Source organism: Condylura cristata, unplaced genomic scaffold (genome assembly GCF_000260355.1).
Source record: "Condylura cristata isolate star-nosed mole 26May11 unplaced genomic scaffold, ConCri1.0 scaffold00013, whole genome shotgun sequence".
Lineage (NCBI taxonomy): Eukaryota > Metazoa > Chordata > Mammalia > Eulipotyphla > Talpidae > Condylura > Condylura cristata.
This window is the reverse complement of record NW_004567114.1, coordinates 10,395,507-10,418,311: the sequence shown is the minus strand read 5'-3', so window position 1 is coordinate 10,418,311 and position 22,805 is coordinate 10,395,507. Positions and strand designations below refer to the sequence as shown.

The following is a 22,805-nucleotide window of genomic DNA, read 5'->3' as shown; positions in this document are numbered from 1 at the left end:
TTTTATCTATGAAATCCTTTGTAACAGTTCAGTATATTTAAATTTTTTAAAGTTAATTTATATATTATTATTTACATAAATTACACAACCTGCAAACTAGACAAGCTGACTGGGTACCACTTTAGGAAAGCAATTATGTATGTAGCATAAATCCAATAATTAAGATGCTATTAATTACTGATTTCAAAGGAGAAAAATGTAGAAAGCTGTAAAGTGAGGTAAAGCACAGACAGCAAAGAACATAGCTCATTAATGGTAAATATGAATGATAAAAATAAAAAAATAGGTATCTTTTAGAGCATCACAGAGAGGGAATTACCTGGAACCTCTTTCCAGCAGCAGATAAAAAAAAGAGAAAAGATTACGGTACAAAGTTGAATTTTAAATACCTCTGCAATAAAACAACTTTACAAAATTCAATAAAACAGCTTTACGAAATTCAATGAAGAGAAACTAAACTGCATATATGAAAGAGCTGTTGTTTTTTATTTGTTACTTCATGTATGAAAAGGCGTTATTCTACTAATAGCAAGGAAATCATAAAAAGGTTGAGTTGAAAAATAAGTGAGTATTCAATACAATCTGAAAACACGCAAACACTAAAGCCTATCATTTTAATTTTTCCACCTTGCAATATGAACTTCAAACAGAACACTGAAGCTTATTTTGGTTCCTGAACAGGGTGTGAGGACGGTGGCTCTGCTCTAAGGGGCCTGTCTGGTGGATCCCCAGGCAATCTGAGTCACTGAGGACCTAAGATAGGCCTGGGATTTTGCTAGCAAAGGAGGTAACTTAAAAAATGCAAAGTTCCCCTTCACAGCAAAATGACAAACACAACTGCAGTGACTCAGACGTCATCTCATCCGTACCTCCCACTGCAAAGAGGACCCTCTACACATCGCCAGCATCTTTGTTGTGCCCAGGACAAATGGTTCTCTAAATTTCTCAAGAACACGACCTGCAACAGCGTCTTTCTATGCAAGTGTTGCAGACCCAGGGTGGCAACAGCAGCTAAAAAAGTGAGTTTCCTTGTTTGGAAACATGTGAATCCCAGAGCAATTAATTACTCTTTATAGAAGCGGTCCTCCATCCTTTGTCTCCTTCTGGACCACTGTAAACTGTCAAAGTTGCTTTAAAATGCAGAATTCTGGGCTCTCCCTGGTGGCGCAAAGGGTTAAAGCACAGCACTAAGAAGCTAAAGCCACTTCAGCATGAGTTTGATCCCAGCCCCGAAGGTGATCTGATCAGACATGGCGCAGCAGACCTCTCCAGACCAGCCCGCTGCTTCCCTCAGCAGTGTGCCTCATCAATCAGTCTGTTCTGCTTCCCACACTGTCTTTGGTGAATCCTCACTGCCCCTGCACCTCTGGCCTGTTCCCAGTTCTGTATGCATAAATAAATCTTTAAAAAAATGCAGAATTCCGGCCCTCCCTGGTGGCGCAGCGGGTTAAAGCACAGCACTAAGAAGCTTAAGCCACTTCCGCATGAGTTCGATTCCCGCCTGCCCTGGAGGAGAGCCACATGGCGTGGCAGACTTCTCCTGACCCGCCCGCTGCTCCCCTCAGCAGTGTACTTCGTCCATCTGCCTGTTCTGTACCCCACTCTGTCTCTGGTGAATCCTCTCACCCTCCGCATCTCTGGCCTGTACCCCAGTTCCGTACGAATAAATAAATAAATCTTTAAAAAAAAATGCAGAATTCCATCAATAAGTTATTTCAGATATGAGGATGGATCTGAATGTTTATTTCTGTTACAACAGTTCATATCTCACTTTAGACTCTTAACCTTTGCACATATCACCACTTGTTTAACAAAGATAACGGACCATGCTGACCTCAGAATAAAGATGCCCAGTAACTGAATTTCTACAAAAAACTCCTCTCAAAGCTACTTTTCATCTTTATCTCCCAAGATTTTCCCAATGGTATCTTTTTTAAAACTTCTAAAACAGTCTAGCCTTTTCCACACTGCTCGGTTTCAGAAACGGAAGACATTTTCATGTCTCTGAAGGCTGCGGGAAAGAGTAGGCCAAGGAATCCTTTCTTGTACATACTGGTTTATTAAACATACAAATATCATCATTACCCTATGTTAACACTTTACAGTGAATGACTCTCATAAACACACATTAAATATAAGCCGAAAGCTTTATAAACTAAATCATGTTTTCACTGATAAGTCAGTTTAACAGCTTTTATTAACCTGTAAAACTTAAGGAAAACTGAAACTATCTAGAATAGGAGTTTGTGAAAAGTCATACTCAAATGAAGACCCTCATTCAACCCACATGTTGTATATATGGTGCAGGATTTGTTCTATTCCTTTCTAATTTTCTCTCAACAAATGTAGTTTTGGAGGAAGGAAGAAAACAATACCTTAAAATATTATAAAATCTTAGTGCGGTACTTTAATCCATTACGCCACCAAGGAGGGCCCAAAATACTACAAAATCTAAAAAGAAGAGAGTAAATTCTAGAATAAGATTTTTTTTTAATAAAACACTTACCTTACTACACCCTGCCTTCAAAAGGAGCAAGAAAAAAAGGTAAGAAAACATATATGAAAATTGATGCATAAGATGTAGTGATTTAGTAAACAGAATAAAGGCAAAAGTTAACAGAATTGTACCAAGGAAACTGCCCATATTTTATGTTACATGGTTTTGGAAATTGTTATTGAATATCAGAAATTTGATTGCCTATTAAAAGATCTGCTACAAATTGTTTATAGAAAGAAAAAAACATACAATTATACAAGTCCTTTAAGGAAAAATTATATCCCACAAAAGTATCAACTGCAGTTATTTTCCTTTTAAGCAGATAATCTACTTAAAAATTTTTTAAAATACAATCATTACATCATCCTTCCTTTCTGTACAGTGTGTGGTTCCCTGTGAGATTGCCACCACCCGTTACTTCACCACAGTCCCCGGTGCTCTTCCCACCACCCCCCCTTCTCCCCTACAGTGTCTCTGATCTATGGTTGCCTGATGATTTGCATTTTTACTTTATTATAGTTACTTTTTTTTTCTGATTCCTTTGTTTTCTCTACATTCCTCCTATAAGTGAGACCATTTGATATTTTTCTTTTTCTTTTCCTTACTGGCTTATTTTGCTGAGCATAATCTCTTCCAGCTCCATCCATGTTGCTGCAAAGGGCATGAGTTTATCCTTTCTGATTGCTGAGTAAGCTCTTTGACAAGCATTTTTAAAAACAACTTATAATGGCCCTCCCTGGTGGTGCAGCGGGTTAAAGCACAGCACTGAGAAGCTTAAGCCACTTCCGCATGAGTTGGATCCCCGCCTGCCCCAGAGGAGACCACATGGTGTGGCAGACCTCTCCTGACCGGCCAGCTGCTCCCTTCAGCAGTGTATTTTGTTGATGATCTGCCTGTTCTGCTCCCTGCTCTGTCTCTGGTGAATCCTCTCACCCTCCGCATCTCTTGCCTGTACCCCAATTCTATATGAATAAATAAATCTTAAAAAAAAAACTTATAAAATATTTTGTTGCATACTTGATGGCAATAATATATTTTATTTAAAATATGAAACATCTACTTATATAGAGCATAGTATCTCCTCACCATAATAGTCAAAGTTGGTAAAAAAAAAAAACCAAAACTCTTAATTTTCTTCTCCCATGATTTCAGTTTTTGAAAATAAAGTCACATTTATGACTTTACATTGGCATTTTCAAAAGGATTTAACAGAGGTGAGCCAGAAAACAAAAACAAAAAAGAATCCAGTAGAGTTGAAATTGTTAAGATAAATTGAAAAAAACAAAAACTATTTAAAAAATAATTCTGATAGTTATAAAAAATGCAAACTAATAGCAAATATATCAATTTTGACAGTGTTAGCTTTTTCATGAGCAGTAAAATATTTCCCTTTATGACAGCTTGTCCTTGAATCGTGAGGGGGGAATCTGTTTTACTATGAATGACAGACTATAGACTATAGAGTTTTGATATTACAAACTGAAAAATGTTTTTCTTTTGGCCCTCTCTGGTGGGGCAGTGGGTTAAAGCACAGTACTGCAAATCTGGCCACTTCTGTGCAAGTTCAATCCCACCCCAGAGGTGATTCATGTCTCACCTACTGCTTCCCTCAGCAGTGTACTTTGTCAATCTGCCTGCTCTGCTCCCCACTCTGTCTCTAGGGAATCCTCTCACCCCCCCTATACCTCTGGTCTGTACTCCAGTTCTTGTATGCATAAATAAATAAACTAAATTTTTTTTCTTAAAAAAATCAATAAATGAAATGATTTATGGGGACGTTTAGAGTTCCTTCTTCCCTATGCTATGCTTTTAACTTTGAATTACTTGAGTGCCATAACTTCCTTTAAATAGCTTAAAGTAATTTAATTAAGCATTATCCTGCAAATACTCTAATTAGGAATACCCACACTTACTATGTATTCCTTGAATTGATATTTAGGTACTGTTCATTATTTTGTGGACATTTGATTTCAGGAAGCATTTCGCTACTCATGTTACTCAGTATTTCACCCAAGGGAGGAGTGTTACTGGTGGAGACCTACTATTTAAATTCTTTAACCATATTATTTTATTTAAACCTGGAAGTAGCCCATATTTTAGGAATTATAGTACACATTTTACCTCTGAGGAAATTGAGACTCAGAAAGAATAAACTGTTTTTAAAGTTCATACAACTCTCAAGTGACAAAACCACACCCAATACCATGGACGATACCGCCTCAGTATTTACATGACGGCGTGGCCAGCTTTCTTGAAACACACATCTCTGTCTCATTATGTGATGAGTAAATCAGGGCCCACTTTCTCCCCTTTCTGTAAGGTGACAGCTATTTGCCATCAGCAAACCCAGGCCCTGGGAGAGAAGCTGGGAAGGCATCTTCACCTCCACGTTCCACCCAGAACGTCAAAAATATTGATATTTTTAACACCAACATCTTTTTCTTTACCTAGTTTTAAATTTTATTGTTACCTCTCATCAACTGAGGGTTCTTTTTGTTGCAAATGAGGCTTGATTCCAAACATTGGGCGAATATTGGTTGATAAGGCTCTGATGGTGTAGCTGATTTCGTTCTCCCTTGTTACATCACTGTCGTATCCTGCCATCAAAATGTAAGACTCATTCTCCAAGTTATAACTAAGGAACTCAATTATTATATGAAACATGTATATAAGAATATTTAACAGTGTGAAATAAATTTTGTTATAGCCAAATTATGAAATAATTTGAAAAATGACACAGAAAAATATTTAATAGTAGCAATGCATTCAAAGTACTACTAACCAATAACAGCAGGCTATACCTGATTAGTTCAATATGATGCCACTTTTGTTAAAAATTATAATGTATAATTATAATGTATATAATGTACATATGGATATACTCTATAAATTTAACAGAGGTTACTTCTGAGTGGTCAAATTATGGATATTACTATTTATTTTTAATTGCAAAATGTACTTTTTAATATTTCTATGATGAGCTGACATATTAGGCAAAATCAAATTACTTTAAAAAGTCAATAATACAAAAATTATTTTAACATTATGACTACCATGTATTTGTAGGTGAAGACTAAGTCATCAGTGCATACCAGTCTGTTATTTTTGACTCACTAAACTAATTTTGGTGTTAAGTAGACCAAAAAAGACTAGATTATGACTTCTGCAGTTTAAATCATGTGTCCTAATGTTTTGTTTGTTAAAAATAAAATATTTGCAATGACATACCCCCGTCTTCTTCAGAATCGATATCAGATTCTTCACTATCACAAGGCTTTTTTTCTCGGTAACCCTCCATTTCATTGGTCCAAACCATTAATGACATATCTGCTCCTCCTAAGGTGACCAACATGCTGTCATCATAAGTCCAGCGAACATTTGTAACATGTGTACTGTGGGCCACATACCTCTTACACTTCCCAAATTTTCCCTAAAGATGAAAAAGGGTCAAATAGTTTGAGAAATTCTATTGCTTGAAAACATTGTTATAACTTTGAATTTCTTAATACAAGATTCGTAATTAATCATGGCATTTGCTAAAAAAAAAATTAAATTAAAATTATTGAAGCCCAGTAGAACAAAAAATAACAATTCCCAAAACCTGGTAAGGACAGGACATGATGAGTGGCATCACATATTATTAGTGTTAAGGACTGACCTGGAAATCAATTTGGCATTCTGCTTTGAAAGCATAAATGTGTTTTTAATCACCAATTCCCAATGTATATATGCTAAGAGAATACTATTGTGTAAAAAATGTTTAGCACAGTATTTACTTAGAGCAGTGAACAATTTAAATACTTAAATGTTCAATGGACACTGAATGGCTAATGGTTATTTACAGTGTATGCACACATACAAGAAACAGTATATATCTATTAAAAATCATAATTGTGTAGATATATATTGGAAACAGATACCCAAACTGAGAAAGTCAAGATATATGTACAAATATGGCCATGTTAACAAAAAGTAACTACCAAATACTTTGGTATATACTTAAGTAATGTAATGTAATCTTTGTTTATAAACAATGTACACAGGAATGTATTTTTCTTTTAAAATCAAGAAAAAGGCAAGTTAAAGTTACTGACAACTTTTGAAATTAAACGCTATCATTACCAAGCTATGTAAACAAATTTCAGATAGAAGTGCCATAAGAATTCTTTAGATGGACAGCTTTTCAAATATGTTAAAAGTAAGAACTGTCTTAAAAAAAATAGCGATAGGTAAAGCACTGAGTTCTTTGAAAACGATGACTTTAAAGTTGAAATGACCTTGTATTGTACACTATTAAAGTTTCAGGTGAACACCATTGAGAATCAGCATATATATACTACATAAAGTTCACAGCTAAATGAATAAAAAGTAGCTGGAATACAAAACAGGCCGTTTCACTGAGATTTTGTGGTTCTTACTACAAAGAAGTAAAGAAGGTATCTACGGACTTATGTCTAGAACCTATTCTCAAGGTACCTGTACCACATATCTAGAATGCTTAAAATGAAATTTTTAGCCAATAAATGTTTTATTGGAACACATTCTTACTAACTAAACCACTTAAGTATAACTAAAATACAGGTTTGTGGAATATTGTCTTGAGTACACCTGAGTTCTCTTAGAACTTGTAAACTTAGGTTTCATTTCAGTACTGATCTAAAAATATTAATAAGAGCAATTACTTAAGATCACCATGAACTGAACACTGCAACATGAACTTACTGACCCTTTCCAACTTATATTTATCTTCATGTTAGTATCAAATTATAATATATATCTAACTTTGTAATAATTTAAAAAATTCATCTGGATTTGATATATAGATTTTATTTTTGTGCTAAGTGAATGTCTAATGCTTCCAAGGAGTCTGAATAGAAGCAACTGTTAGAGAATGGAGTATTCAGTATAAGCATACAGAACTCCAAAGAACCACTACAGTTTGATTTTAGGAAAATTTTAGCATTCATCAGGTGTATATTTCATAAAAGAATACCAAAATTATTTTAGTCAAGATTAAGGATAAAAATCCCCTTAAGTCCTCTAAAACTTATTATTTTTAAAAGATTTATTTATTTAGGCATACAGAACTGGGGTGCAGGCCAGAAATACAGGAGTGGTGAGCAGATTCACCAGAGACAGAGTGAGGAGCAGAACAGGCTGATGTACTAAAATACACTGCTGAGGAGAGCAGCAGGTGAGACAGGAGAGGTCTGCTGCGCCATGTGGGTCCGCGCCCTGGCTGGGGATTGAACTCATGCTGCAGTGGCTCCAGAGAGCTTAATAGTGCTGTGCTAAAATTTTTTAACCCATTGTGTTACAGGGAGGGCCTAACTCCTCTAAAGTATATTATTCAATATTGACAAAAATAAAAAAATATGATATATAAAACATGGGATTATAAATTATATTACTGCTTTTAGAGAAAACCTATACATAAACTGTCAAGAAAGGGAAACAATTCTCAACCTTTTGCATTGCCACCTTACATATTACATATGTAATAATTATGCTAAAACAATGAAGTACTATGAAAGGACAACACTTTAATCACTCGTACAGCTATTATAATTGAAAGAGTTAAAGAGGAACACATACTTTAGCAGGATATCTAAATAATTTCACAAATCCCAAATCATCTCCAGTAGCTAGAACCTTTTTGTCACTGGTGAGGCAAGAGGCAGTTACATCTGTGACTTCTCCAATTACTGGCCAAATTCCCTCACTGCATAAGCCAAGTACACCTGTCCATGATGCCCATGCAATTTTTTCTACCTAAAAAGGGAAAAAAAATGCTATAATTTGTAATACTTAAGCCTAAAAAAATAACCAAAATTTGAGTATTTTTCATTGTAATTACATGTAACACAAGTAAAATTAAAATTTTAAGAAAAGCAGCTAAATTATTAGTTTCCTGTTTTTGTAGTTTTCCCAGTCTACTAGTTTCTTCATAAAAGTTTTAACATATTATTCAAGATGTATTTAGATCTACTGTATGTTCCAGATATCGAACATATCATGATTGATTATAAGACTTTCTATTCTTAAAATAATCAACTTAGTCTAACATCTCATGTCTAAATTTCTACTAATACATTATAAATATGTTTTCCACTTAATTGTGACCTGAAATTAATAACTTTTATAGCCTGTCTTATGTTTGTCTTATGTTTTTTTTTTTAAAGAATTTATTTATTTTTACTTAGCAGAACTGGGTACAGGCCAGAGGCATGTGGGGGGCAGAGGTGAGAGGAGTCACCAGAGACAGAGTGGGGAGCAGAACAGGCAGATCGAATGAAATACACTGTTGAGGGGAGCAGCAGTGTGGACAGGAGAGGTCTGCTGCGCCATGTGGGTCAATCCCTGGTGAAGAATATAACTCATGCTGCAGTGGCTGTGGATCGCATCCTAGTGCTAAGTCTTAATCCCTTGTGCCACCAGGGAAGCCCCTTATTAAGCTACTTTCACAATATATTTGTTTAACCTTCTTAGCTATGTAAAAAAGTGTTAATCCTGTCAGACACAAAACCAAAAACACTTTGTCTTTTCTTTTAAATATGAATTTGCCAACAAGCATCTTAGGTATACAGCTTCCAAAGGATTTGAGAAACATGAGCATTCCTATCTTAAATGGCCTGTCATCTACTTGCTAATTTGTGCTTCTTGTGTTTTGTGGAGCCTAGCCAGACATGCAAGCAATTGATTCTATTCATAATACAGTATCTCTTCCTTTCCCCATCTATGCACCAAGAGTATGCAACATTCAAATAATTTAAGAACAGGTTTTACAAGCAACTAAATGGCAGGAGGCAGCATCAGTTCCCTAATCACTTTTGATTACAGCAACATTACAGCACTGTAGTCTCCATACCTCCACACTGGGAATGGTTTGCTTTTTCCCTCTGGGAGCTTCAAAGAACAACTGTTCTTTAGCACCTGTGTTGACCTGTAAGAGTTTTCCTTAAAAAAGAAAATTAAAAAATATATATACATGTATAAAAATGTATTTATATGAACAATATGATGTCTAACAACCATGGGGAAAATTAAGTTTAAACACAAAAATTGTCTTCTGCAAGCAAATGTTTTAAGAACTTGATTTTCTTTATTTTTCTCCTTAAAAACCCGGAAGTGTAGCTTTGTCTGCGCAGAACAGAGCTGAGGCATCATTAGTTGTTTCCAAGAGCCTGAGGGGCAGAAGCTTCTGGAAAAGCAAGCCTTCTTGGGAACCAGGACCTACAGCTGCCTCTTTGAGCTTAATCTTCAAATTAACAATTATATTTATAAATGGCTTAACTCTGTGTGTGTCTATACATAAAAGCTACTTGTGTTGATAAAATTTCTGTATGCACATACATTAAAAAGAATTTCTAAAGCAATTAGAAACAAATCTGGGGACATTTTGGAAAATTAAGCATTTTGTAATTGTATTTGGAAAAATTTAAACTTATAATACTAGATTTATGTAGATGAATACGTGAAACAAAAGTCTTAAAAAGCTGAGCATTTAAAATATTTAGTACTGCCCCAAACTTATTAAAAACATTGCCATATGCCATAATTCTGCCGGCAGAGTAAAGACACTCATTAAATTATGCATATGCAATTATGTCTTACTAGTTTTAACAAACATTTTATTAAACAACAGAGAAGTAACATTAAAATCTTCACTAACATCTGTTTTCCAAATTTTTATGGAAACTTGCCTGACAAAAACCAAGACAACCAATTACATTTTTATATATTAAATTATTTTACAAATTAAAAAATTAATCATTTACTGTAAAATCATTTGAATCACACTAATAAGTGCTAAAAAGTCTGGACATAGCTTCAAGCTTCGGATGTAAAATAAAATAGTGGAAAGAAATTTTGAGAGTAATTCTCTTTCACTATGATTTTGAACCTATCGATTGAATTGCCTCTTTCCCTCTTTTTTTTTTTTTAAAAGATTTATTTATTTATGCATACAAGAACTGGGGTACAGGCCAGAGGTGTGGGGGAGTGAGAGCTTTCACCATAGAAAGAGCAGGGAGCAGAACAGGTAGATTAACTGAGATACAGTGGGCAGGTCAGGAGAGGTCTGCTACGCCATGTGGGTCATCTCCCTGGGTGGGGATCAAACTCGTGCTGTGGTGGCTTCAGAGAGCTTCATAGTGGAGTGCTTTAACCCGTTGAGCTACCAGGGAGAGCCCCATCTCTTTACCTTAAGAAGCTATCCCAAGTCAGTAAAAATGTTACTACACAGTAAACTTTTCAGTTCTTACCTCTAATATCCCAGTCAATATGGGTTATGTAACTGGTAGCGCCTTTGCATATTCCTACACGTTTACTACTCAGTACATTATAAATATCTATAAAGCTGTCATGAGATGCTACAGCAAGGTATTTCCCAGAACCTATAATAGAAACATATTTGCTTAACATGTTCTACCTTTAGAAATATTTTTAACATTCTACAATGAGGGATAATTTTCTTAATATTTTTTGGAGGGACTCAGGTTGTTTCATAAATTATAACAAGACGTGTCATATGACATAGTAAATATATCTTTAAAAGATGCACTATAACAAAATGAAACAGTTTTGTAGTGTCATGAAGTTGTTCAGTGGAAAATGACTGTCAAAAATTATGTACTGTGTAATTTTGATATATTTTGCATTTATAAAAAAAAAAACCCTCAAGGTTAGAAAAAGTAGAAGTAAACCAACATAAGTAAAATTTGCCCTAACATTAGTAAGTTTTATACTATCCTAGCATCATTGATAATAATGGAAGCTACTGAAACAAAATGAATGGATTTCAAAAGCATTAAGAATATAATGGAAATGCCATCTAACCACTTTTATGTTATAGATGAGAATGCTGAAGCTCAGAGAAAAGCCTGGGTATTTCACGAATAAAAGAGCTGGCACTGAGCCAACTATGTTGACACTGATCTAACACATAACTTTTTCTCACCACCTGGCTCTCCAAGTGAAAAAAGCAAATTTCTCAGATAATAGATAATAAAAATTACACATTGACCCAAGTTAATAATGAAATATGACTATGACTGCAATGGAATCTTACCTGGTGAAAATCGAATATCTGAAATAATATCTTTTCTGTGGTGAAAAGATACAAGGTCCTCTAGAGTATCTGCATTTGCCATTAAGAAACTTCCGTCATTGAGCCCTACAGCTAAGGCTTTACCATCAGGAGAAAAACAGCAACATCTCCCACCTAAAAAAGAAAGAAGATTTACCAGGTTATTCTATAAAGAATCTTTAATTCTTCATTTCAAAGAGGATTTCTATATTTAATGTGGCCTCAAATCAATATTAAAAAATGAGTCAAGGGATGTACATAATAAAGTTTTCTATTGATTAAAATCAGAGGTATGGAATCCTAAATAGTAAGAACAAACTTTTCTTGTCTTTTGAATGTAACAAAAGCAAGTACCTTAAAAGAAATTAAGTTGATTAAAAGGAATGAGAGATTTTTAAGTAACATGAAAAACCAATGACATAGAAATTTGGCTGGGAGGTTACCATCTTTTTAGTCTCCAACAAATCAAATTTAAGAAGGCATCTTTGTGAAAACGCTTTCAATTTGAAAGTCTGGCAGTAGGCAATGTTTAAGCAAGGAAGATCTACACCTGTTCCAAAATTGCACGTGAAGAAATGATTATTAATTTCAAAAACCAAGGGCACATGCTGTATTGGCAAGCACAAAATCTGGGCTTATTCTTATCACAGGGATGCAGCATATTCAAAAGTCCTAAGAATCTTGCATAAAATTTGGGGAGGGAGCCAGGGGGTGCAAATGTTACAGAATGAAAATTTACAGAATGAACTGACAAGTGGCCATCTAACTAACAAGTATACATTGGTAGCAAAGAAATACAGGATTTGATTTCTAAGACTTGAGTCAAGAGATGATTATGACCTGGACTAGAGTGAAGGTGAGGAGAAATAGTTAGGATTTCGATATGTTTTCAAGACAGTGGCAGAAATATGACAATTAAGACTGAAGTAAGAGAAAGAAAAAAATCAAGACTAAGGTGGTACCACATTGAATGGTGATGTCATTTCCTGAGACAGGAAAAATTAGGGGAGGATGTGTTTAGTTTTGTAGCCATTAAATTAAGGGTGCTTAGGAGAAATCCAAGTGAGACATCAAGGAGTCAGTCTGTAACTTCCCTGGAGCTCAAGGGAGAACAGGCTAGTAGCAGACAGACAGTAACAAACATGAAACTGGATAAAAGTTTGCTATTGTTGCTATCAAACACCAAACCCACTCTTCTTTTTCCTACTATGGGATACTGGGTCAGGAATCTATAGACATTTTCCTTTGCCAGCTGACATGGTTTTTCCTTGTAGAGGGCTTTAAAGGGAGTGAGTTAAAGGGGCCAAGTAAGGCCAAAGCAGGAACTTTTCTTCTCTCTAGTGTGCTGGAGCCATGGAACGGGGAGGGGCAAGGATAGGAGGGACAGGCAGAGGGGATATTTTCAGCCACCACAGCAGGCAGTTTCCTAGATGAGCCCTCTGGCAAGTTTCTTTTTCCCTGGCAAGCTGTGTGTTTCTGTGGCACCTACTCTCTCTCCAGAGATGTGAATCTCAGCCTGGGAGGAAGGGGAAGGTTCATCCTTCCTTTCAGTTTTTTCTTGTTCATAGTTCACTGGTCCTCTGGTGATAGGTGCTTTCTGAAGTTACTTTTATACTGTTAGAGTCCACTTTTACCCCTTTCCGTAATTAATGATCTTTTATTAGCTAATCCTTCTTCAAATTAAAATTTCAATTAGTGTTCAAGTTACTGTCTCCTGACACACTGAATTGGTACTGAAGTTGTCACTGGATAGGGACCATTAAAAACAGGATCTTTGGAAACTGGCTTAGCCATGCAGAATCATGGGTTTGAGGACTGGGCGGAGCCCTTGCCGATGGAAAGCTGCGTGTTAACACTGCTAACAAACAGTAATCTGCAGCTGCAGGTGAGGAAGCATCACTGAAGTAAGGAAAAGTAACCATCAAGAGGCTCCGGTCCTTGACCACTCCGAGTATTCTGTGGTGCAAGGGATTCTACTAAGTGCATGGCACATTTCTGCAAAAAGAAGCCACAAGTTCAGGCCCTTACACTCTCCGCACAAGTCCCAAGTTGAGTAGGGAGAGCTTCCATCAAAAGACTAAATAAACCTGACAGGGTTGATATTGTTGAAAACTGAACACAACATTTAATCGTGTAGGTTTCACAGTTATAATGTCAACTGAACACACCACCTCAGCAAGTTTCCTGTGTGGAAGGGCACCGACTGGGAAGGACGGGAGCCCTGAAACTTGGAACGGGATCATCTGCTGGGCCTCAGACAGGACCAAAATCCTTAAACTGCTGTGCTCTCTGAGTCTCATGGCCTTTGCATATAATTTGTCCTCCTGTGTCTGAGAAGACTGACTTTCTAGAGCAGATGCCTTGCAAGGGAATGCCACACCTTCTGAAAAGCCACCGCAAGCACTCCTCTGCTGTCACTAGCCTCATAATTTCAATGGAATCCCAGCGTGCTCTATGGCAGAAGGTGGCAAACTTTTTCTTAAAGGATGATATAGTAAATATTTTCAGCTTTGTGGGCCTTTTGGTTTCTGTCACAACTACTCTACTATTAGAGTTCAAAGGTAGATCTAGACAATACATAAAAAGATGGGCATGACTGTGACCCTATATTTACAAAATCAGAAGGTGGAGTGAATTAGATGCATGGGCATGGAAGTTACAAGTAATGGGCATCAACAGGTGACTCAGAATAATTCCTACTGCCTTACCTCTTCTTTCAATCTGTACCTCTGGCCTCAGATCAACGACTGAAGAATAAGAAAATCAAGTGAAATTTACAGATGTGTCCACACAATGTGTCAGTGTTCACCTGAGACCAGTAACACCCCAACAACAGTAAAGGCGACACCTCCCAGTGTTCATGCAGCGCACGTGCTTCCCCTGCATAGTGAAGGGACCAGGTGGGTAGGCTCCCACTGGCACATTAGCTATTTTTTTTAAAAAAAAGATTTCTTTATGCAAAAACTGGGGTACAGACCAGAGGTGGAGGGAGTGGAAGGATTCACCAGAGACCCAATGAGGAGTAGAACAGGCAGATGTACTGAAACAAACTGCTGAGGGGAGCAGCAAATGGGACAGGAGAGGTCTGTTGTGCCATGCGGGTCAGCTCTCTGGCCGGGGATTCAACTCGTGCTGCAATGGCTGTGGGTAGCTTCATAGGGTTGCACTTTAACTCACTGTACCACCAGGGAGGGCCCTGACTCATTAGCTATTGTTAACAATTTGGATGAACACGTAGGGACTGGGAGAAGCAGGACTAGAACATTAGAGACTAGGAAATACAAAAACTAGAGGTGTGAGTGAAACTCAGTAAGGACACAGGCTGTGAAGGTTTCTGTGTCTGAGATTCCAAGATGCTCATGAAAGGGCATCCAAGGTGGAGGAGGCTCTCAAAGCTATGTTCTTGGCGGCCGGCAGGCAGCCTTCTTCCTTAGCCATGGCAGCTACTCTGTGGGACCCCTCTGGCAAGGATGTAGCACATGCTTGGGCTCAAAATATGGACTGACTACCAAGGCTGATCTTGCCACCACAGCTGTTGATTGTCTAAGTGGTGCTCTGTTGGGGTACCATATTCCTGGGAGTCCGCTCAAGTCACTAGTGGCATATGCTATTCACATCGGACTGCTTTCTTTATGGTGGGGGAAAAGATTTATTTTCACTGGAATAGGATGAGTTCTGGAACTGCCTTCCCTGCCCAAAAGTCTTCTGCTAGCATCACATTAGTGGATACATAGGATACCTTATCCATCATCATGAAATTCCATGCTTCTCATTCAGGAATTTATTTCACAGCAAAATATGGGACAGCATTAGGTTCATGCCCTTATAATTAAGGGGTTTTATTACATGCTCTATCATTTAGAGAAAGATGCAAAGAGAGAGGCAGACAGGTTTGCTGAAGATAAATTTATGGCACCATTTGGGCACCATCCTAAAAGACAGACTGGGATTCTATCTTATAGGATGTGGTATATGCTTTGGCTCACAGACCACAGCATAGTGCTGTCTACCTCCCAGACAGAATAGACGGATCTAGACACCACCAGGGGAAGAGAGAGTGGCTCTCACTGAGATGTCTGACACTCAATGTGCACAGTTTCATTATGCATTCTGGTCATGCTGGGATTTGTGGATTTAGTCTTAGATCCTCTAAGCAGCTAGAATGCTTTTCCAGAGAACAGGAGTGATATTTCTATTGAACTGCAAGATAGGACTGCCACCTGGCCTTGTAGGCAATGTCCTTACACCACTGGGCCAACAGACAAAGAGGGTTGTTCCTTATGTGGCTGAATGATCAATCCTGCTTAAAAAAGGGGAAAACAAATTTAAAAAAAAAAAGGGGGGGGGGAAACGAGTTACTGCTGCATGAAGGCCAAGGACAGGCATTTTAATGCTCTCAGTCCTTCCAGGATCAGCAGTAAAGCTGAGTGGAAAACAATAGCAACCACAGAAAAGAGAAAAAGAGATACTGATATGTGAGACTGTTCAGTAATTTTGGGTCAGCCCACGAGTTAAATATACCTATTAGAGTGTGTTTGAGTGTGAGTATGCACTATAGACTTCTTTTATCAAATTAATGCTTAGGGTAACAATCTTCAGGAAGACTATGACTGAATTGGGAAGTCATTTAAACAGTCAGCAAGACTATGTAAGAACTTTTTTATTTCTATCAAGGGTAGTTACATTTCTTTAGGTAGAAACTTTACAGGGAGAATACTAAGTAAGGTTTGTTCTGTGGTTGTAGTGAAGTTCTATGTGTATAAAAATGCACAGGGGTGATAATTAGATAAAGGAATATTGTTCCAGTTAATAATTAATTTATTAACTTTTAATTCTGCATCTACCATTCTTTGGGCTTTACTGAAGACTTTTCTCTTTTGTCACCTAACTGATACTAAGTTTTGGTAATCAATAGTGCTTATTCTGTAAGTCCAAGGCAGGAAAAAAACTCTTTCCTTCTTCCACTATGTGATTTTTCCTACACAGACAGGACAGCGGGTAAGGGTGGGCCTGGCAGCATTCTTCACAGTGGCAGCCCCCACGGAGACTCTAGCAAGTTTCTCTGCTGCTACTGGAATGACTCGGCCGTGACGTGCAACCTGCAGCACAAGGCTCTGGCCAGACAGCAGCACTCTCAGCGTTCACAGCCTTTGCTCTTGGTCAAATTTGTCTCTAAGTAGTGAACTGCCACTGACTCCGTCAAGCCTTTCCTTCACACAGTGACAACTCTCCTGATTCCACTGAGGTATGATTCCTAGGGCGAGCTTCCTCGCCATGGACAGATCAGGTTCTGATGGTACTCACACCCTCCCCAACAGTTCTGAGTGAAGTGAGGCTTCACTCTCCCTCAGCTCGCTAAGGCTAGGAGCTGTTTTCTAAGTCAAGTAGTTAGCCAACTTTTACTATTGTTAAAGAAATTTTCTCTGTTGAGAAAAGGGGACATATGTGTATTTAGTGAGGATGCAGACTGGTACACCCATTTGGAGAACAGTATGGAGCTTCTTCAAAAAACTGAAAGCAGAAATTCCATATGATCCAGTTATACCACTTTGGGTATTTACCTGACTATAAAAATACTAATTGAAGAGATACAAACCCCCATGTTCAGTGTAGCATTTACAGCAGTTAAGAGCTGGAAACAACCTAAATGTCCTTGCACACAATGGACTACACTCATTAAAAAAAGGATAAATATGGTGATGGCACATGGGTGATTTGGTGATGGGAAACCCAAGGTGATTGCAATTGAGATGGAAAAGTGCACAAAAATATGTAAAAATAAACTAATATAAAAAGGATTAAATCTTGCCACTTGTAACAACATATATGGATCTAGAGAGTAGTGTGATTAGTGATATTAAATAAAAAACAAACTCACATACTTATAGGCTAAGACCAAGTTAGTGGTTACCAGAAAGAAGGGGGAAGTAGGGAGGGTAAACCAAGTAAAAGGGATTCAGTGTCTGGTGAAGAACAGAACTGAACTTTTATAGACATTGTTTTACAATGACACATACCTGAAATTTATAAATTGTTATAATATTACTTTAATACAAATTAAAAATAAAAGTTTTAACAAGTTTCCTGTTTAAATGATTAATGTCTTTATTTTGACTAGACTGTGACTGATATAGTCACCCAAAGCATGACTGTACATAAGAAAAAAGGCCAGAAAGAGAACTCTGGAGGATTTCTACAGGTAGGATATATGAAGGAGAGACAGAACCAGCAAAGGGAATAAAATAAAGAAGCCTCGACAGTAAAGTAGGGCGAGTTTGCGGAGTGGGAAGGCATAAAAAGGTACAGAATCTAGTGAAGAAAGTATTTCAGAAAAGAAAAGGTCAATTTCACCAAAAACTACCATGTGACAAGTAAAGCTGATGACCAAAAGCTGACAAAGGAATTTGTGATAGGCTGAGTAGGCCGACCGACATGAAAACCTGCCTGGAGTGATCTGTGAAGCAAATGGCTGTGAAAACAGAGTAGAAAGTGCCAACTACTTTGAGGGGTCCACTACAAAGGGGGCAGAGAAACACCAGCGGCATGACCAACACTCGCCGCTGTGCATTTTACTTAGTGCTTATTCAGCTGGTTGGGCACAGGCACAGCTGGTGGGAAAACTGAATTTATGCAAATACTAACAAAACTAGCAACCTTTTAGGTACATAGACTGCTCATTGAAAAAAAAAAAAACAAAAGAAGAACTCCTTGGGGATCAAAATAAAAAGAGGCCAGAAAACTAAAAAATAAAAGCACATCTGGTATCAGGGCAAAGGAGACTAGTCTCGTACCTGGGACTCAGGGACAAGCCAGGATCCTGAAGGGCTGCAATTTCATTGTATGCAAACAATAATGGTCTTCAAGTTCTATGCTAATTTTATGTTCCAAAATATCTGTAGTATGGATGTAATACCATTATTCCCAAACTTGAAAATAATGCAATATATGAGTCATTCGCATACTTAGACATCAGAGTTATGAACTGCATTAACTTTAACTGAATACAGGTTCTACAAAGCACTCTTCATATTTTACTTCTCTAAAGTTTTATGGGGGTTACAGTCAACTATGCAGAGCTCCGATGTAAGAGTAATGCTTTCTCTAAAGACTTTTGTACAAATGGACTATGAACACTACTGGTTTCCCAGGGCTTCCATAACAAATTACCACAAAATAGGTTGTTAGGTCATTTAAAATGGCAGGAAATCTATTCAGAGGTTACAAGTCCAAAATCATGGTGTTGACAAGGCTATGGTAGATTAAACAGTAGATGTAAAAGAGCTACTATAAAGAGAATTAAGAACAAGAATAAAGATCTTAAGAAAACTTCCAGAATGCTCGAAGTGTGAAATTGGACAAGCCCAGGAATGATAGAATATTAAAAATTCTCTCTTGATTATAATTAAAAGCTAAAGTCAGAGATATGTTTTTAATAGGAACATTCTAACATATTGCTATACTGAAAAGCTAAAAAGACTGACTTGTATTTAGAAAATAATTGCAGATAATGAAAATATAGTCATTAATTCAAGTGTCATATTTATACTTCTGTTATACTGGTTACAACTGGCTATCACACAACTGAACTATTTGTTTAGCAAAATCTCATAGGACAGTGTAATGAACTATAGTGTCTTATTTTCAAAAAAGTTAAATCTTAGGATCATAATATTTATATTATATTCATTTGTTGGAGCGAATGGTACTGGCTTACTAAATGTTTGAAGTAACTTTAAATATATTTAAACCATTATGACTACACTAATGTTGCTATAACTCAGCCAGCATATTACAGATCTCTATCAAACTAGGGAAATTCACCTGTTTTCCTCTTTAATAAAAAAAGAAATAAAAATAAAAGTGATTAAGAAGGATCTTTAAAACCAAAAATATATAATCATTAACATTTCTACAACCTAACGCAAAAAATCTAGTCTGAAAAGGAGCCAGGAACATTGGCAGATTTCCCAGGACTAATTCAAGATATAAATCCATAGATTTAGGAAGCACAATAAATACCAAACAGAATAAACAAAACTAAATTATATGCATGTACAATGTTATTAAACTACAGAGCAAAGTAAAGGAAAACCAAAGGTGTAACAGCTCCCAATGAAAAAACTCACGAGTAGTTAAATTAGCATTCAAGAATGAGAGTAAAAAATGAAAACTTGTAGCATACCAAGGTAGGTAGTGAACTGGTAATTATTCACTCCAAGTGGCAATACATGCCCATCAAGAATTTTCAAACAGTAATAACCACTTTGCTTTTTAAGACTGTATTACCAGTGATAAAATACTCCAGTATTGGTCTGCTATTGGTTTAGTCAAAGGAAGCTGAGGGAATTCCAGTTAATGTTTAGGAAGGAAACTCTTAAGACTATCCTTTAGGAAGAAAGAAACTCTAAGACTGTATTTTAAAAAGTCTGATTTACAAGAAGAAAAGGTGAAAAAAATGTGTAAGTATAAATAAGTATAAGTAAACCCTAGCTGCGCAAACAATACTAATGTCCAATAGAGGGGGGGTAAAAAAAAAAACCTAGAGAATGAAAATATTAAGTAACAGTAAGTTAAAAAGGGGAGAAAAGACAGTGTCTAGAATTTAGAGTTTACCATTTTTAGGTAAGTATGCATGCATGCTAAATATTTGAAAGTCACCCTAGAAACTCTAATTTAAAAAAGAAAATAGACTTGGTGACATTAACTGAAGCATTTTAAACCAATGTTGCCTCAGAAAAGCAACAGCAAAATACAATGAGGCACAGTAACAACTCAGCAAGGAAAATCTTACCAGGCTGATAATAGTACTGTCATTTGAAAAAGATGGATTTTAATATCACCAAATAAATAAAGCCCTTAAGAACATAGGAAGTTGTCAAATGCTTTAGCAAAAAATGATCACTATATGACTGAACCACAAAAGTCAAATATGAAATGAATGATGTTGTATTCTGTTACTGTACAATTTTGTCTGAAAATTTACTCCCCAAACACTTAAAAACTTAAAAAGAAGATTCTAATTTTCAGTCAATGGAAGAAAGTAAAAATGACTGACTGAAATATAAATTCATGTCACCTCTCTTCAACTTGGTCCTTATTATTATTAGACAATCCTTGCTTACATGGGTCATTCCCTACAGTCACATTTGCAACTTTTCCTAAAAAGTGTTCCTCAAAAAAATACCCTATGTATAAAATAACATCCTTTACCACTTTACTAAAAGTGTGTTCCTACATAGATGCCTTCACCTGTACTACCTTAATAGTAGCAGCTGTGGCCCAACAACTGACCCCATGAATCTCCATACTAATAAGCTAGCTTTCTATAAATGTGCTCAGTTCTGTTTTGTTCTGAAATATCCTCTCCTCTGCACTACAACCCCTCTTTAAGTTAAGGCCTTCTCTCATAGCTCCTGATTCTGAATTACACATACTCCATAGTCTCTTATGGAGCTTGGATGACTTGACTTCGGGGGTTTTTCCCTGTATTTCTTCATCCTTTCTTCCAAAATGACACTGAAAACTTGCTCAGGTTAGGCATGCTACAGTCCCATAAAACAAAGACTGGTGACGATAATTTTCTTTCTATAGGATCATGGGCAAGTGGATATAGAGTACTATTGAGTCTTTTTTACATTGTTCTAATGCTTTCTTATATTTGCAAGGATTTAAAAAATGGGACAACTTAGCTGATGTTTAAATATGAAAACCTCTTACCCTTTTTCAGTTTCCGGACAGCCAACATACAATGACTAGGAGAGAGATCCCATATTCTTAAGGTTTTATCGTCACTTACAGTAGCACAGATGGGCAGATAAGGGTGTGTGGCCAAGCCCCATACCTCTCCTTCCATGTGTCCCTATAAGGAAAACATAGCTAATATTAACTTAATCTAAAATACATGTATTTGAAGGAAAACTAAAGACAAAATTGAATAATTTATACAATGATATAATTAGTGGGTAATAAAACTTTTTATATTTGGAACATACATTAAATACCACTGTATTTTTATCTCCATAATTACAACATAATCAAGTTACTATTAAAATTAGTTTAAAATGCCAAAACATTCACTGGATGGAGAGAACAGGAATGTCAATAATGTCCATAACTGCCATACAGGTGGATCTTCCTGCAGTCACTCCAAATATCTGCTCACCAGTGAGAGTTATTAAAAAAAAAAAAAAATTGTGGCCCTCCCTGGTGGCGCAGCGGGTTAAATCACAGCACTGAGAATCTAAGGCCGCTTCCACATGAGTTCGATTCCGCCTGCCCCGGAGGTGACCACACGGTGTGGCGGACCTCTCCTGACCCACCCACTGCTCCCCTCAGCAGTGTACTTTGTCGATCTGCCTGTTCTGCTCCCCACTCTGTCCCTGGTGAATCCTCTCACCCTCCACATCTCTGGCCTGTACCCCAGTTCTGTATGCACGAATAAATAAATCTTTAAAAAAAAATGTAAGTCTCTGGAAATAATTCCAAAGAGACATAATAAAGAAAGACAACATATTAAAATTCATCAAGAATAGTACTTGTCATCCTTAGACAAATATCCACTCCTTACCTCCCTCCTCTTATTGTCAAACTAAAACTAGGAACAAATTTAAAAGGCAAAGCACAATCAAAGATTTCAGGGTACAAAGATTTAGATAGGAAACCTAGAATGTATCCCAAGAAGAGATAAAGTTTTGTTTTTTTTTTAATGTAGGAAATGAGGCAGATAAGTGGTTAAGGAAAAGAGTTGATCAGCGTTTACAGACTGAAACTATTCTTGGCTATCCATAACTGATTACTAATTCTCTAGAAAGGATGAAAAAGGAATCAATTTTACCTCTGGCTAAAAGTCCATAATTGGGCAGGTGACTTCTCAGATTGTCTACTTTAGCTATATGTGCTCTGATTACTGTATTTTTCTGTCATGTTTTCAAACTGGTTACTGCTGACATACATACTGCTATTAATTTTTGCACGTTGATTTCATTATCTACTCAATTTTTTAGGACACTATCAGTTATAATAATTTTTGAGATTATTTTCTTGAATATTTCAGGTATAGTATTACAAAATTTGTAAATACCAACTCTGCTGAATTTGTCTCCAACGCTCATATTTTCACTGTTTTACTGTTTTGCTGGCCAGTAATGGTGAGACCTGGTATGCCTGTCTTGTTCCTGATGTTCCAGGTATTTGAAATCTTATACTACATAGGATGTATCA

General features: G+C 36.7%; 1 protein-coding gene across 2 annotated transcripts in view; it reads right to left on the bottom strand.

Moving 5' to 3' along the window:
• Nucleotides 1-22,805, bottom strand: part of EML5 (echinoderm microtubule associated protein like 5) — a 100,457-nt gene that overhangs the window by 22,496 nt on the left and 55,156 nt on the right. The window contains exons 21-29 of one of the 2 annotated variants that reach the window (XM_004681636.2): nt 21,303-21,444; nt 11,568-11,720; nt 10,762-10,893; nt 9,366-9,454; nt 8,093-8,269; nt 5,726-5,927; nt 4,968-5,094; nt 2,507-2,521; nt 320-328 (exon numbers count right to left, since the gene is read on the bottom strand). In XM_004681636.2, the coding sequence (XP_004681693.1) occupies nt 320-328; nt 2,507-2,521; nt 4,968-5,094; nt 5,726-5,927; nt 8,093-8,269; nt 9,366-9,454; nt 10,762-10,893; nt 11,568-11,720; nt 21,303-21,444 (1,046 nt within the window). The remainder of the gene's footprint in view (nt 1-319; nt 329-2,506; nt 2,522-4,967; nt 5,095-5,725; nt 5,928-8,092; nt 8,270-9,365; nt 9,455-10,761; nt 10,894-11,567; nt 11,721-21,302; nt 21,445-22,805) is intronic. The other variant, XM_012724536.1, reaches the window with a different exon arrangement.